The 15,939-nt window shown below is 50.8% G+C and overlaps 2 protein-coding genes across 8 annotated transcripts in view; both read right to left on the bottom strand.

Annotated features, from left to right (window-relative positions):
* The window catches only part of GYG2 (glycogenin 2), a 29,676-nt gene extending 26,357 nt beyond the window's left edge, over positions 1–3,319 (bottom strand). Inside the window, exons 1-2 of one of the 5 annotated variants that reach the window (XM_072955896.1) lie at positions 3,181–3,319; positions 1,997–2,130 (exon numbers count right to left, since the gene is read on the bottom strand). In XM_072955896.1, the coding sequence (XP_072811997.1) occupies positions 1,997–2,003 (7 nt within the window). In that variant the 5' untranslated portion in view covers positions 2,004–2,130; positions 3,181–3,319. Of the gene's footprint in view, positions 1–1,996; positions 2,289–2,648; positions 2,706–2,862; positions 3,029–3,180 lie in introns of those variants that run through there. The other 4 variants (XM_072955898.1, XM_072955897.1, XM_072955899.1 and 1 more) reach the window with 4 other exon arrangements.
* Positions 3,320–11,287: 7,968 nt separating this feature from the next.
* XG (Xg glycoprotein (Xg blood group)) overlaps positions 11,288–15,939 on the bottom strand; it is a 31,616-nt gene continuing 26,964 nt past the window's right edge. For all 3 annotated transcript variants that reach the window (XM_072955913.1, XM_072955912.1, XM_031671225.2), the window contains one exon: positions 11,288–14,574. The gene's annotated coding sequence lies outside the window, so the exon portion shown is untranslated. The remainder of the gene's footprint in view (positions 14,575–15,939) is intronic.

Here is a 15,939-nt window from a genome sequence, read left to right as displayed (position 1 = left end):
ACTTGGACTGGATCTCCTTAAAGAGAACTCCCAACAGAGCTAAGGGAAGAGTTCACTCACTGGGGAGTTATAAAACCAGACACCAGAACAATGACATGTCCAACCATCTCGTGCTTCTGACCCATTTCCCGTAGCCACATCGGCTGTCTCGGCACAAGAAACGGCAACGTCTAAGGCAGAGGGAAGCGGAGAGGTCCTGGGGGCGGGCAGAGGGAAGCACCACGGCCTGTGGACTGAGGCCCAGCCTCCGGGAGGTCCCTGGGGACTCCGATGGCTGAGGCGTGGGGAGGGAGGGAGGGTGGACCACAATGGGACAGGCAATTGTCCAGAGCTTCTGATTGCTGCGGAGGAGAGACTGGGCCGAGTCTACGTGGTGGGTTTTGTGCAACCACTGGACTTCCCTTTCGCTTCAGATGGATTACAAGTCATATTAACCTCACAAGGTCTCCTCTGTCTCCAGTAACCCCAAGACTCAGCCTCATGTTTTGTCAGAAAGACACACGCCTCCGAAGGCTGGTCCCCAGGGGCCCATGCGGGACGTTGCACCATCACGATGCATAACCTCTCCCTCACCAGCGCAAAGACCGGCCAGTGGATTTTTAATGCCAAAACTTCACGGATAGGTCTTCAAATCTCACATAATCTTACCACTGAGAAACACTCAACAACCCAGTCTGGCATCAAAGAACAGCCACCATGATCCAAGTCTCCCACGTTTAAAGGCTGAGTTTGCACTCAACACCGGCGCTGGGGAGAGGACATTTGGCACCGGTGTGGAGTGGCGAAACTCCAACCCCCAGTTGAAAAAAAAAATGTTTTTTTCGCAAAACCAAGTTCATCCTGAAGTCTGAGGTGGCAGACATTTTTATGACGGATCTGGGAAGAAATGTTCCTTTCTGTTCCTCTCCTGTCCTCTCTGTGCCACCCGTCTTCCAACCTCCACACCCCAAAAATAAATAAAGAAAATGAAATAACATTGGTGGCTTCCTCCGCTCCCCCTCCTCTTTTGCTCAAAGGTATTTTTTGTTTCCTGCAGAGTGTTGAAAGCCCAGATGGGCTGTTGCAGCACACCACAGGGCTGATGGCAACGTGTCCTGATGTCCCTCGCTGAATGCCACCGTTATACCAGCCCTGGTGGGTTTGCGGGGAACGTGGCTTTCCGGGGAACGTGGCTTTCCACTCTGGAGATCTCCAAACCCCTCCCTGGGACAGAGAGACCTTTCAGCTTCCCCTCGGAACACAATCTTAAGCATACGGCAGGTAATCGACCCCCTCTGCCCCAAAATTTTCCTCTCTATGGCAGAGAGCAGGGAAAAACAGCATGGAAGCTGCTCGGGGATGTACCAATGGTTCGTCTTAATAAAAAGTAACCCAATTCTTTTTTTAATGGTAAAAACAGGACCAGCACCTTTCCCAAGGGTGGTGGTTCCATTTCACCATCACATCCCTTACCCTCAGAAGTCGTGTCCAAATCTGACATCCTCAAAACCCAAGGGCAAGGGAGACAGGACTGAATTTCAGCCCTTGGGGGCCAAGGACTTGCGGAAGTCCCAGCCACCTGGCCAACTGCCCTGCTGGGGGATTAACCCTGGGGCTTCACTGGAATAACAAATTACACCTGGGGTCTGACCTCGGGAGGACGAAAGGATCTGGCCTCCCAGAGTTTTGGGGGCAGGAACTTCCCGTGGGTCCGTGTGTCAGTGAGACGCACACAGCTCCACGACTGCCAAGGGCTACTTTTCACGGAAGGAAAATCACCGAACCTCAGCGCCCTTGGCCTCACTAAAGACCGCTCCCTCCCCAGCGGCCCACATTTCCAACCACACGTGGGGACACCAGCCTCTGCTGCCCCAGGCGGGGATACTGGGGAGACACACACTGGGAGAGGAAGGGTCTGGGGCCATCTTGTGCGCACAAGGGTTCCCCCAGCGCACACCAGCCTCCCTGGTGCCAGCAGGAACAGGGAGGCAGAACACAGGAGTATTCACGGACTCACCCGGCATGGTCTGAGGCCCAGCGCTCAGTGGGCACCGAGGGGCCGAGTGTGCCGGGGCGCGGCGGGGGGACTCTCCGGCCGGGAGCCAGGCCCAGCAGAGGCGCTGTGTCCGGGGGACCCGCGTAGTTCCAGGCCTGCGGGAGACAGCGCGGCATTCCAGAGCCCCGCGGCTGCAGCCCGCGCCCTGCACCGCCCTGCGCCCCCACCGCGCTCAACCCCGGCCCTCCGCCTTCCCCGCGCGCGCGGGCAGCCTCTGTCCTCCGACCCGGCTCCCCCTACCTGCTCCCCTACCTGGAATCACCTGAGACCCCGCTGCGCCCCAGCTGCCCCTCACCACACGTCCCCGCGCCCCGGGGCAGCCCTGGCCGCCCGAGTGTCCCCCGAGGCCCCGCAGCGCCCCCCGCCCCAACTCCCGACTCGCTCCGGAGTCCTTTGTGGCCTCGCCGCGTCCGGCCCCTCCTCTGCGCCCTGGGCAGCCTCCGCCCCCTCTGGCCCAGGGGCCCCCCACCCCCGGTGACTCCTTTCACGCCTCGGCCACCACTGCGCCCCGCACGTCGCCCTTCTTCCGCGCTCCAGCAGCCTGTGCGCCCGCCGCCCGCCGCCCGCCGCCGGGCTCCAGACTCTCCCCAAGCGGCCTCCACGCCCCCCGCACCTTCCCTGCTCCTCGGCAGCTTCTGCCCGGCGCCTCCCGGCGCGCCCCGCCCCGGGCTCGGCCAGCCCGGCCCCCCGCCCCCGGCCCCGCCTGGGCCTCCCCCACGCCCCCCGCCCTCTGCGCCCCGGCAGCTCCCGCGCGCCGGCAGCCGCGGCCCCTTCCCGACGCCCTCTCCGGGCCCGGTAGCCAGTGCCCCCGCCGCGGCCCCCGGCACCTCCGGCGGAAGCCGGCGCCCCCTCCGCGGCCCCCGCACCTCCGCGCGCCGGCAGCCTCTGGCCCGGGCCTGCGCCGGGACGCCGGCGGCCCGCGGCGCGCGATTGGCCGCCGTCCGGAAGCCCGGCCCCGCCCCGCCGCCCCGGGCGCGGGTCCCCGCGCCCCGCCGCCGCGCCGCCTGCTGCCCGGCTCCCGGGCCCGGAGCCGGAGGCGGGGAGCGGCCGCGGCCGCCTGGCGCCACCCCGCGCAACGCCCCGGGCCCCGGGGCCCCCGCCCCGCCGCATCCAGGCGTCCGAGCCTCTCCGCGTGGCCAGTTCACCTTTAACCGCCGGCCCCAGAGCAAATGTTTGCGCTGGCCTCTCGGGCCGGGCCCCGGGGCAGCGCGCCGCCCGGACCAGGCCGCGCTGGAGACGCCGGGGCGGGACGGCGCCGAGCGTGGTCTCCCCGGAGGCAGGCGAGCCGAGGCGGGGGCGCGGCCGGCGCGGGGGCCGGAGCGGGGGGCTGGCGCTAAACCTCGGGGCGGCCCCTCGGCTGTGACGAGAGGCGCCAGCCAACGAGGGAGCGCGCGGAGGGGTGCGCGCGTGAGTGTGTGGGCGCCTGGGTGAGCGGGTCCACAGAAGACCCAAGGGAGGGGTCCGCGCGTGCAACGAGGACGGCATGAAACGCGCATGGGTGCCTGCGGATTGACGCGTGCATGCGTGACCGCGCGAATGAATGAATGAATGAATGAAGGCGTGCGTGGGTGAGTGGATGCGGCATAAATGCACGGATGGACGAGTGACCAGGGAGGTGGCTATGCGAATACGGGCTTGAGGGAGGGGAGACGGGAACCTAGGAAGCAATGAATGGGAACGAGTGAGATGCATGAACGAATACATGAGCAAGAGAAGGCATGCCTGCATGACTGGTTCATTCAATTGATGACCGTGCCGATGCATGTATGCATGAGTAGGCGAGTTGCCGTGGAAGCCACGTGAGCCATGGAGAGTTGTAGAGGGAGAGAGAAGTCGGCCAGATGAAGTCCTCAGGGAGGAGGCAACCACTGGCTGGGACCAAAGGGGAATGTAAGAATAAGGGGGCGGGGGAAAGCAGCAGTTACACCACGGACTCTCCCATCTGGTGGACCTTCTCCTGGGTGATCAAGGGTCTGGGGGACATAGACCGACAGGAGGTGAGGACATTGCTCTTCTGCAGGAACTGGGCTTCCTGCTGCGGAAATGCTACCTGGGGAGTCAGCGGGGAGGAGTCCCAGAGAGCTCAGGTGTGCACCCGTGCCAACCTCAACACAGTTTAAAAAAAACACCAACGAGTTCTTCACATCATTATGAAAACCGTTTTGGCCCCACTCAGACCTCTCAATCTTGGGGAACCCCCGCACAGGATTCCACATCTCACACTGACCCAATTCAGGCTTGAGAAGTGACAGAAGAAATTTTTAAACGGCTAAGAGGACACCGCCAACACTAAACCCCATTAGGATCCTAAGTGTCCAGTGACAGATGACTGGATGAAAATGTGGTATATATATACAATGGAATACTACTCAGCCATAAAAAGGGTGAAATAATGCCATTTGCAGCAACATGGATGGACCTGCGGATCGTCATTTTAAGTGAAATAAGCCAGAAAGAGAAAGAAAAATACCATGAGATATCACTTATATGTGGAATCTTTAAAAAAAAAAGTTACAAAACAGAAACAGACTCACAGACATAGAAAGCAAACTTACAGTTACCAAAGGGGAAAAGGATAAATTGGGACTTGGGGATGAACAGATATGCACGACTATATACTACACAGATAAATAACAAGGTCCTACTGTAGAGCACAGGAAAGTATATTCAATACCATGTAATAACCTTTAAGGAGAACAAATACGAAAAGGAATATACGTATGTACATGTATGACTGAAACGTTATGATGCACACCAGAAACTGATACATTATAAACTGACTCTACTTCAGTTTAAAAAAATTTTTTAAATAAAACAAAACAAAGAGATAGCCTTGTCCGAAGCCGTCAGCCTTAGCAGGGAACCGATACCAGAGACCTTTTTAGTGTCCTGACACAGACGGGCCCAGAGCCATTTAAGACACCCGAAGCAGAGACACCAGCTGAGGATGGAGGGGCTTTCTTTGGCCCCGAGGGGATGGGACCGTTCAGCAGCTCCGTTCCAGGTTTGGTTGGGGGTTTGGTGTTAATGGAACATCCTTGCTGGGATTGGGCAGAAAATGAGCACCTTCGACATCACGTTGAAACCCAGAAATTGAGAAGGCAGATTCCTTCAATCTTCTCTCAGGAGACTGGTAAATAGGACCAGGTATTTGATAGGGTTGGAAGAAGCACGTATCTCCTCCCTCCCACCCAGCCAAGCCCGTCCCCTCGAGCTGTGTTTGGCTCCGAGCCCCCATCACCACCCCACTCCCCGTATTCTGCTTCCCTAGTGAGCCCTGGGTTGGCCCTGGACCCGTGGCATCAGCATCTCCTGGGAAGTTCTGAGAAACGCACATCCTCAGGTCTCTTTAGACCCCCCGGAATCAGAAAACCGAATATGGGGGCCATACCCCAGCTCCCCACCAACCCCCACGATACAGCCTCAAGCTTCACAGGCATGCCTCTGATTGCTGACACTTGGGCGTGGATGGGAAGTGCCAGCTGGACTCAGGCTACAGAGGGCGGGGAGCAGGTGGCAGCCAGAGAGAGGAGCTGGGGGAAACTGCAGAGATGTTGAAAGAGGAGGTTGAGGACGCCCAGGCAGGGCACCTCAGTCTCCTGGCACCAACTTCCATAGGTGCTACGCCATCCCCTACCCCTCCCGCTCACCCCTTCCTGCTCTGCATTTGAGCTTGGAAAGCAGGTCACAAGGCAGTTAAGTCCCAGGCAATCCTCCCCGATCCCTGGGCAAAGCGTAGGTCCGTTTCGAAACCCAGAGCCGGCATCCTGCCATGGGCATTGCTGGGTTCCTGTGTGTGTCGGTCTCCAGGAAGCCCGTGGGGGCATCCCGCAGAAGGCCAGCTCTCCTCCCGGGGCCTGAGAAAAGGCGTTTTTTGCCAATTGCAAAAGTGAGCCTGCATGCTCCCAGGGAGCCACTCGGAGAAAAGCAGTCTTTCATTTATACACCAGACAAGATACTGCTGGAAACTTACAGAAACCTTTAGGGGGAAATATTTCAAGCCCCGAAGCTACAAAAAGACGCCAACCAGGTGGAGTTGCTTGACAAGTTTTTGTGACAAAGGCCCTATGAATTACCTGGAAAGATAAATAAAAGAATAGGGAAAAAAAAGTTTGCAGTGTAAATACATACATACATATATGTGTTCATCACAATTGCAATTATGTATCCATATTTTATATTTACAGATTAAACCTAGTAAGATGTAAAGAACTACAAGTGCAAACAACTGGATGCAGAAATAAGCAAAGCATTGACAGCCCATATGACTGGTTATCACTCTCCCACAGTTTTTCTCTCACTTCCTGTTAACAGAGCTGAGCTATTCCTCCAGGATTTATGCATCCCAATTTTAGTGAGGGATTGAGTGTTAGTGAGGAATGAGGGGTCAGCTGGTGGCTTCTGGAAGGAGGTCTTCAGTCTTAAAAGAGGAAAGCAGGGAGGAATTGGTCTTAATTGGGCCTCCAGATATTAGAAGGTGAGGCTGCAATGGCTGGAGCTACAGCAGCCATCTTCTGCCACGAGTGACATTGATTAATGTCCTGCCAAGGGCAGGGTCACAAGACACAAGGAAACTGGCCGCGAGACAACATCATTAAACCCTCAAATGACCCCCAATCCAGATGCCTCCAGCCTCAGTAGGTCCTCTTACGAGACATTATCTTTACAGTTTTAGCCATGTTCATGTGGGCTTTCTGTTACTTCAGCATAAAAGCATCCAAATTTATCTCGTCCATCAGAAATTCTCAGTCTGGTCCTAAGAATCCTTGGCACTCAGAAAAATTAATGAAGAAGGAGCTTTGGTTTATGTAGGTTATAAATACCCATATTTTCTGTATCAGCAGTTAAAACTGAAAGTTTTAGGTATTCATTTATAAATATTCCTTATTTTCTCTGTTAGCAATTAAAACTGAAAACGTTAGGTATTTATTTATAAATATCCATATTTTCTCTACTAGAAATCAACACTGTAAATTTCAGCTACATTTATTCATTTAAAAATTTTAAAATAACGGTAACCATATAAACCCATTCCATTTGATATACATGACATATTTTTACAGAAAAACAAGTATATTTTCCCAAACAAAAATTTGGAGAGAGGAGAAAAGCAGTATTACTTCCCCCCCAGTGGAAGCTTTGGGAGGTGCTCAGGGTGAGGTGAGGCCAGGAGGGTGGGCCCCCCCGGGGTGGCTTTAGTGCCCTTAGAAGAAGAGGAGGAGATACCAGAGCTGACTCTCTCTCTCTCTGCACCAGGTGAGGACACAGCGAATATGCAGCTGCCTACAAACCAGGAAGGGAGCCCCACCGGGAACTAACCTGCCCACGCCGGGAGCTCGGACTCCCAGCCCCCAGCACCGTGAGAAACAAGTGTTTCTGTTGCTAAATTCCCCCTTAGTTGGTGGTGTTCCAGGATGGCAGCTTGAGCTGCCTCACAGGGAGTCACTCTTTCAGTCCTGCACGTGCTGATGGCATACACAGTTATTAAGCACCTGCTGCATGCTGGCCACTGTTCCAGGAGTTCCGGACACAGCCACGCAGCAGAGGAGGTGGGCGAAGGAGGGAGTGCCCGCGGTGGGAGACGGGGCTGGGATTGGACTGGTCCCACTTCCCCAGCTCCTCTTTGGTCTACAGCCAAAGGTGACGTTTTACTCCCAGCCCTCCCTCCGCCAGCCCCGGTTTGGCTGGGCCCCCAACCCCAGGGGCAAGATGTCCCATGTTTGTCAGGTCCAAGGGCTGGTTTCATTTTCAGTTGAGGGGCACGTGGGACACGGCCTGTCCTTCCCCGGATGGTACACCAGATCCCCAGCTATTCATAGACGAGCAGCTGTTTGGGGCACGCACGTGTCTGAGAAGGCGTGGGGGGGCCCGGATGCGGAGGGAGACAGCTGCGAAGCACAGATGTGCTGGGAGCTGGCTGCCTCCTGGGGAGTGCGTTGCATTTATATTTGGAACCTCAGGGCACGTGCCTCGCTTAGGAAGATGGGAGTCAGGGCGGGGGCCAACCCACATCACCCAAAGGCTTCAACACCAGGAGCTAGAACCGCGCTGGGGGTGAAATCAGACAGGCTGATGCCATTGCTTAGGAGTCTGACCTGCAAGTAGGTGTTGGCCAGACGGGACTGGACCCTGGGTGCCTTGATCCTCTTCCTCACTTTTCCCCTCCCAGTATCTTCTCTGTGTTTCCCAGGAAATCTCGCCGGCCTCTCGCCAACAAACCTGGGCTCCTCCGTGGCTCAGACAGAAGTTGTGTCAGAGGACCCTGTGTTGCTAAAAAAAAAAAGAAAAGGCACGGATAATCCCACCAAGACTAACCTTTATGTGACAAACCACTTAAAACATGGCGACCTTTTCTGGACGCATAATCCCGTCGGAACGGGATGTGCACGGGGCTCAGGGGTAGACCGTGTGCTTAGCGCACATGAGGTCCTGGGTTCCATCCCCAGTCCCTCCATGAAAATAAATAAATAGACCTAATTACCTCCCCTCCAAAATAAATAAATAAAAATAAATTTTTTAAGATTTTTTTCCATGTCTTCCTATTAAAATAGAATGTGTATGTTGTACTTCTGCGTCTGTCATTACGGTTGCTCCCACGCTCACTCGGTGTTTCTAATCAGAACATCATTTATTTTGTGAACTTTCGACATCACGCCTCCTTGATAGAGTTATCAATGGCCTGATGATGTAATCAGTCATTCTCCTGTGTCAAGCTGAAAATGTTTATTTCTAAAAATGAAATGGAACATGATTTAACTAACTTAATTAATATGACGTGATTACGGGCCTAGGTGGTGTCAGAAAATCTAATTCCAAAACATCCTTGGGGAACGTGTGAATCGGAGCTCTGTGTCTGCTTTGCACAGTTTTCAGAACTTCCGTGTCAACTTGGAGAAAACTAATTTCCAATACGCCCTCTATTGTTCACTGAATTAGTGAAATTGTTGTGCAGTTTGTTCTAAAAGATTTCTAAGACTACAGACCCAAGAATAATGTACCCCAAAAAATGAAAGTTCTGAAGCTTAACTCCCCTTAAGGAAAAGACATTTCTGTTTCCACAGAGTCTGGGGGAACAGATAGCTCAGTGGCAGAGCGCATTCTTAGCATGCACGAGGTCCTCGTTTCTCACTACATCCATTAGAAAAATTAATAAGTAAGCCTAATTCATTACCTCCCCCGAAAAAAAAGGGAAAAAATAGGAAAAGAATTTAGAATCTAGATATGTATGTTTTTTCCCGTGTTCACAAAAGTCCTTAGAAACACAACACAGGGAATTCTGTATCCTAGTAATGTTTTCCTCCGTGCTCCCAAGGTCTCCTTTGCACTAAAAAGTTATTGCACGAGATACAAATCCATGCACCACACGACACCCCTTCTGCACAGAACAAAGATCTGAAGGCTTTCGGGAGGGCAACACGTCAAACACAACGCTCTTAGTTGCGCCAAGACGACAGCATTTGATGGACACCAGAAGCAACTACCGCCTTGACCCCAATCCTCCCAGAGCTGCAGAGCCTCTCACTTACCGTCTGCAGGGTCACTGTCCACGCCGTGTTTGGAACCAACGAGGCCGCGAGCGCTCGGAGCAGATGTGTCATCGGAGTGTCGCGGGCTTAGACACAAGACACCGAGGACATGGATCTTTCATGGCCGTGCCCAGGGAACAGCGAGACCGGGGCTCAGGACCGTCCCTGCACGGAATTCCTCACCACAAGTGTCTGGAGGACCCAAAGTGGCCGCCAACGCCACCCGCTGGGAATAAAACCTGCAAAATGCTCAGAGAGCCATTTGAAGAGGAGGGCGGGTACAGCTCAGCGGCAGAGCCTGCGTTTAGCATGCACGAGCTCCTGGCTCCATCCCCAGTATCTCCGTTAAAAAAAATAGAGGAATCAATACATATTTTCTTTTAAAAGTCATTTGACGAGATTCACGAAATTTTCAAAGCTTGACGTGCGTTTGGGGCGAGGTGCACGCTGCCAGGGTTGGAGGCGTGATTGCCATCAGGGCTGTGTTTCCCAAACATGGAGATTCAAGAAATACATCGTTTACTATAGAAAGGAGTTCTCATAAAAAAAATATTAATAATAAAGCAATGCCATTTGCAGCAACGTGGATGGAACTGGAGATCATTATTCTAAGTGAAGTAAGCCAGAAAGAGAAAGAAAAATACCATATGAGATCACTCATATGTGGAATAAAAAAAATACAAAAAGGACACTATGGACTCATCTACAAAACAGAAACAGACTGGCAGACATAGTCAACAAGTCTATGGCTACTGGGGAAGGGGTGTGAGAAGGGATGAATCTGGGTGGGAACGGATACATTTGGGAGTTTGACATTTACAAATGTTAGTCATGATATATAAAAATGTATTTTGAAAAAACATTTCTTCTGTAGTGCACAGGGAACTATGTTCAATATCTTGTAATAACCTTTAATGAAAAAGAATATGAAAATGAATGTATGCATGTATGTGCATGACTGGGACAGTGTGCTGTGCACCGGAGATGGACACGTTGTAACTGACTGCACTTCAATTTAAAAAAATAATAATAATAATAATCGTCTCACATAACACAGGAATAAAAAACACAGAGAGTTTGGATGAAAATTCCTGTGTTTGGAGGGGGAGTAGTGCATTAAAAAAAACTTTTATAAGAAGCCAAAGGGGGCAAAGAAAGAGTGAGTGAATTCAACAAGCAGAGAAGATGTTAGAAAACCTTTGCTGAAGGCAGAGATTATGCCACGATGCTCGCTGGATCCTTAACTATGAAATGCTTGCGATGTCGGAGACCATCTTAATCATGAATCATAAGGGGTTCTGAAGAAACTGATTTACATGCCAAGTCTTCAAGATCTCTGCCAGAAAAAGCCACCACATCGACACTACATTATCTGAAAGAAGGTTTAGAAAAAAAAAAACCAGATGCCCACGCAGATCCTATGAAGTCTCTGAAATGAACAAGTTTCAGCACAGCCAGAGGCAAACACAATGTGAAAATCAGATTCTATGACGTCAGCACAAACATATGGTCATTAAGGGAACATTTCTCCCCCGAATATATATATATACACACACACACATGGATACAAAATGAATTCTCACAGAGTATGAAATTTATAGTGAGTTTGCCACAGAACGGGAGAAGGAAATCTTGCCAGGAGGCACTGAAAAGATCATCTATGCATGTACAGAATCCAAGGGAAAAAAATGTTTGCAGCAAAAAAAAAAAAAAACCCAAAAAGAGCTATTTTTCGCAGCTTTATTGAGATATTATGGACATGCAACATTGTGTAAGTTTAAGGCATACACTGTGGTGATCTGATACGTATATACACTGCAACATGTTACCATCAGATTGTTAGCCAACACCTCCATCCCATCCCATAATTTACCGTTTGTTTCCGCGGGGAGCATATGGAAAACCTCCTCTCTTAGCAAGTTCCACGCTTGCAGTCCAGCGTGGCTAATGGCCATCACCATGCTGTAATTAGATCTCTCAGAACTTGTCCATCCTACAGCCGGAAGTTTGTACCCTTTGACCAGTATCTCCCCATTTCCCGCTCCGCACCAGCCCCTGGTAACCACCACCAAGCTCCTCTGTGTTTTTATGAGTTTGTCTGTTTTAGGTGCCACATGTAAGGGAGATCACACTTGTACTTGTCAGAAGGAACTACTGGTTTTTAACCATTACCCTGAAAGAATACACATAGGTATTCCTTTTCAGATTCTTTTCCGTTACAGGTTATTACAAGGCATTGAATATAGTTCCCTGTGTTCCACAGTAGGTCCCTTTTTAAAATCTATTTTGTAATATAGTAGATTATATCTGAAAATCCCAACTCCCAGTTTATCCCTCCCCACTACCTTTCCCCTCTGGTAACCATACATTTCTTTTCTATGTCTGTGAGTCTGTTTCTGTTTTGTAAATAAGTTCAATTGTCTCATTTTTTTATTAGATTCCACATATAAGTAATATCATATGGTATTTGTCTTTCTCTGTCTGACTTACTTCACTTAGTACAATCATCTCCAGGTCCATCCATGCTGCTGCAAATGGCATGATTTTATTCTTTTTCACGGCTGCGTAGTATTCCATTGCATAAATGTACCACAGCTTCTTCATCCAGTCATCTGTGGATGAACGTTTAGGCTGTTTCCATGTCTTGGCTACTGTAAATAGTGCTGCTGTGAACACTGGGGTGCAGGTGTTTTTTTGAATTATTGTTTTCTCCAGATACATGCCCAGGGGTGGGATTGCTGGGTCATACGGTAGCTCTATTTTCAATTTTTTAAGGCAACGCCACACCGTTTTCTATAGTGGCTAAACCAGTTTACATCCCCACCAGCACTGTCAGTGAGTTAAGGGTGTTCTTTTTAAGAGTCTGTAGGAACATAAGGATATCCACACACTGACCACCAGACACATCCAGGCTCCCAGGAAGAGGCGGCAAGTGCCAAGCACCATCCACAATGCTCTCTTTCAACAGCAGGGGAGACTGCAGCTAATGATGAGGTTTCTGTTTTTGCAGCTTGGGAAGCATGCCCCCCAGGCGGTCCTGGCGACACCTTAGAGACAGGTTTCCGAAGGGGTCATTATTCACATACTCATATTTCAAGTGGGTCGAACGCTACCTGCTCTTACCTCTGGTCATCGGGCTCACGTCCACCCTGCCTCTTCTAACTAGATTTTCTTTGTATGTTCATACCCCATCCTGTTCTGCACGGCACAGAAGAGAACATTTCTTCCTTTGGCCGGTGACAGATGCCCTGCTGCCTCTCAAACACCATCTGTGTCCGCTGGAACCGGGCCTGGACCACCTTAGCAACATCACCCAAGGGACACACAACAGCGCTTAGAAAGAGATTTCTCGGGTGCACACCAAGCGACATAGCACCGTGGTTTTTAAAAGACCCTGTCAGTCCTGCCCCAGTTTCACGTGCCAGATACAGAAAGCAGAACACAGCCACCAAAGCCGATTTCTCCCCCCTACGTGTATTTTAAATGACGAAAAGTTGTCTGTGACCATTACAGGCAATGTACGGAGTTACCTTTAAAAATGTTGGAATCCCGTGTAGGCATACGTGTGTGTGACTCTGTGTGCGGTGTGCGTACACACACGGACACACACACTTTTTAACAAAGGGTGAACTTACACGCCCACTGAAACTCGCGCACGGGAAACGTGGAGTTTGGAAGCCTCACGCACGAGAAGGCTTGACAAGGGTTGGGAACCGCGGTAGCAGGTCCGCTTCGAAGCAGGGAACCGCCGGCCTTCCTCAAGCGGCTCCAATCTGCGTGAATCCAGGACGGGAGGCGGCACGCCGTTCCGAGACGTCTCGCTGAGATGATTACTCTTAGATTCTTTCTGATCTGGGGGGCGCTCTTTCAAGTACGTTCTGCTTCCAGCTCTTTTCTCCAGAGACCTAGCTCGCAGCCCACAAGGCGTGCAATCCCTGGGGTTTCCGTGCACCCTCTTTAAGGCTTCCAGACCCCAAGGAACATCTTCCTTTTTGGTTCTGATATTGAAAGTCTAAGAGTTTTATTAGCATTAACCTGAGTTGAATGAAATGACACTCATCTGCCCAAACTATGCATTTATCCTCTCCCCGAAAGTGTGACTTAAACAGAAGCAAAAAGCTGGTATACTTTTTAGATGTTTGAGGAAATGAGTAAAAAGGAAAGTGTACGCCAAGGAACGAACCACCCTCGCCTTGACAACCGGTACCCACAGAGGAGCAAAGACCAAAACTTATAGGAAAGGGTCAATGCCTGCACATCGCTCTCTCCCCGTGGCCTCCAAAAAAAAAAATACATTGAAACTATATGATTTCGCAGGAAAAAGTACCCCAAGCCTGCCTTCCCAAGACAGTTTCCACATCAGCGATTTTGCACTTAAAATTCCAAAAAAAACCCAGCCTCATCTTGTGCAGGAAATAACAGTTTTTCTGTGCAAGCACGTGGGAACATCAAGAGACATTCAGATTCTGCCGTTAGTGTCAGAAATCTTTGGCTCCCGCCTCACCGGCCGTGCTGAATGCACCCGAAGTTCTGACGTAACTTGAAGAACTTACCACCGGCCAAGCTTCTCGCCCAAGCTCATTGGAAATCCCAGCAGAATGCTCCATCTTTTAGGAGCAGACCCCCGGCCATTCTGTTGACATCAAGCTTTGTGAAAATGACAAGGGGGTCCCACCCTTGCCTGTGGTTTCACCGTGAGATTGTCTGGGTGCTCAGACCAGTGTCAGCACCTCTCTGTCCAGATTCATGATGGAACCAACAGAGCAAGGAACCTTTTCACGACCCAAGGTCCGGTGGTCTGACGTCTCTTCATCAATATGTCCAAGGAATCAGGGATTTTTTTTTTCGTTAGGCAGCACAACTGTTTTAAACAAGACAGAAAACTCTCAGGGCAGCGGGTAACACCGAGAATGAAAGGAACTTGCCACGGGAACGACGATCGGGGTTCTTGTCTGCACAGGGATGTCCCCAAAGCGACCCGTGGGTCTCGAAGACCTCAGACGGTCTCTGGTTCTGCAAGGGAAGATCGGAAGCAAGATGTCACAGCGGGACCTTGATTGTGGCGGTGCTTTTGTGGGTGTCTAGATCTATCAAAATTCATCAAATCGTACATCTGAAATGCGTGTAGTTTACTGTACAGGGACCGCACCCCCATAAAGGTGTTAAAAAAAAAACAGATGTCGTAGCTGGGGGAGAAACTCTGTGGATAGATCTTAATGCACTATTATCTTTCTTTTTTTTTTTAAACTGTTTTCCATTTGTTAAGGGAACATTGTTTTGAACATTTTAAATGTATTGAGTCACTTTATCTTTTTTGGTCACAACTGATATTTAAAGGAACTCCTCTGCAGGGACGTGATCTCATTCGCCTTTATAACCACCCAAGTGAGAGTTACTATTTGAGAAGATAAAGGCAAAATATAACGTTCGCCCAGTCCCCTTGAAGGAGTCCACGTCTGTTGCCATCTTGGGGGCCCCGTCCCCATCACTCTGTCTCTACAAGGTGCACGCCTTCCAGGGCAGGGCTGTGTACAGCTGCACAGGATGTGTACTGCACCACGTTCCCGCACAGCTGGTCAGTGCACACGCCCATCATCCTTCAAGAAAGAGGTGACGTCCCGGACCCGTCTTAGAGGACACTTCAGGCCACATGCTCAGAGTCCTTACATGCTGTTTACAGATACTGCAACCCACCAGACCATGCAGACCCTGGATCCATCCTGCTCCCCCCTTGGGATGGGTGCCCCAGGGATGTCCCAGCATGTCTGCACCCCTAACTTTCCGAGCACGTGCACTTTAAAGGAAGGGCAGCCAAATCCGGTCCTGGGAAGACCTGGTGGAGTTACGGCTAAAGCAGAATTGAGAAAGTAGATGGGATATTTAGTCCCGCAAAGGACAGGGGCGAGCGTCAAGACAGGACATGGCTTTAACAATAAAAGGACTTCCAGCTCAGATAAACGGGGAGAGCATGATCCACATTAAAAAACACAAAAAACAAAAAAACTCCACCTCCTTTGTAAATTTGAATAGGCTGAAGTGAGTGGGCACAAAATTCCAGCAGGCTCCATAAAACTTAGAAGTCAAAATGCATAACAACGTGTTAATACAGCATTAAAAAAAATCAAAATAAATGATGGGGAAAGTCCACAAGGACCACAATACCGAGATGTGACAGAAAGGCAGGATGCAGGCTTGCGTTTGGATACGATGCCTCACTCACCGCACCCTGAACCCGGCCCCTGGTTCCAATAAAACTTTATTGACATGAACAATCAGCAGGTCTGCAGGCTGTAGTTGGCCAACTTATTATTATTTTTTTAACATTGCACTAAAATAGCACTTATCTTGATGACTCTGCTCATGGGGGCTCCCCCCGCC

This window comes from Vicugna pacos, chromosome X, assembly GCF_048564905.1.
Source record: "Vicugna pacos chromosome X, VicPac4, whole genome shotgun sequence".
NCBI classification, from domain to species: domain Eukaryota; kingdom Metazoa; phylum Chordata; class Mammalia; order Artiodactyla; family Camelidae; genus Vicugna; species Vicugna pacos.
Note: the sequence above shows the minus strand (reverse complement) of the source record. Positions and strands in the feature narration are given on the sequence as shown.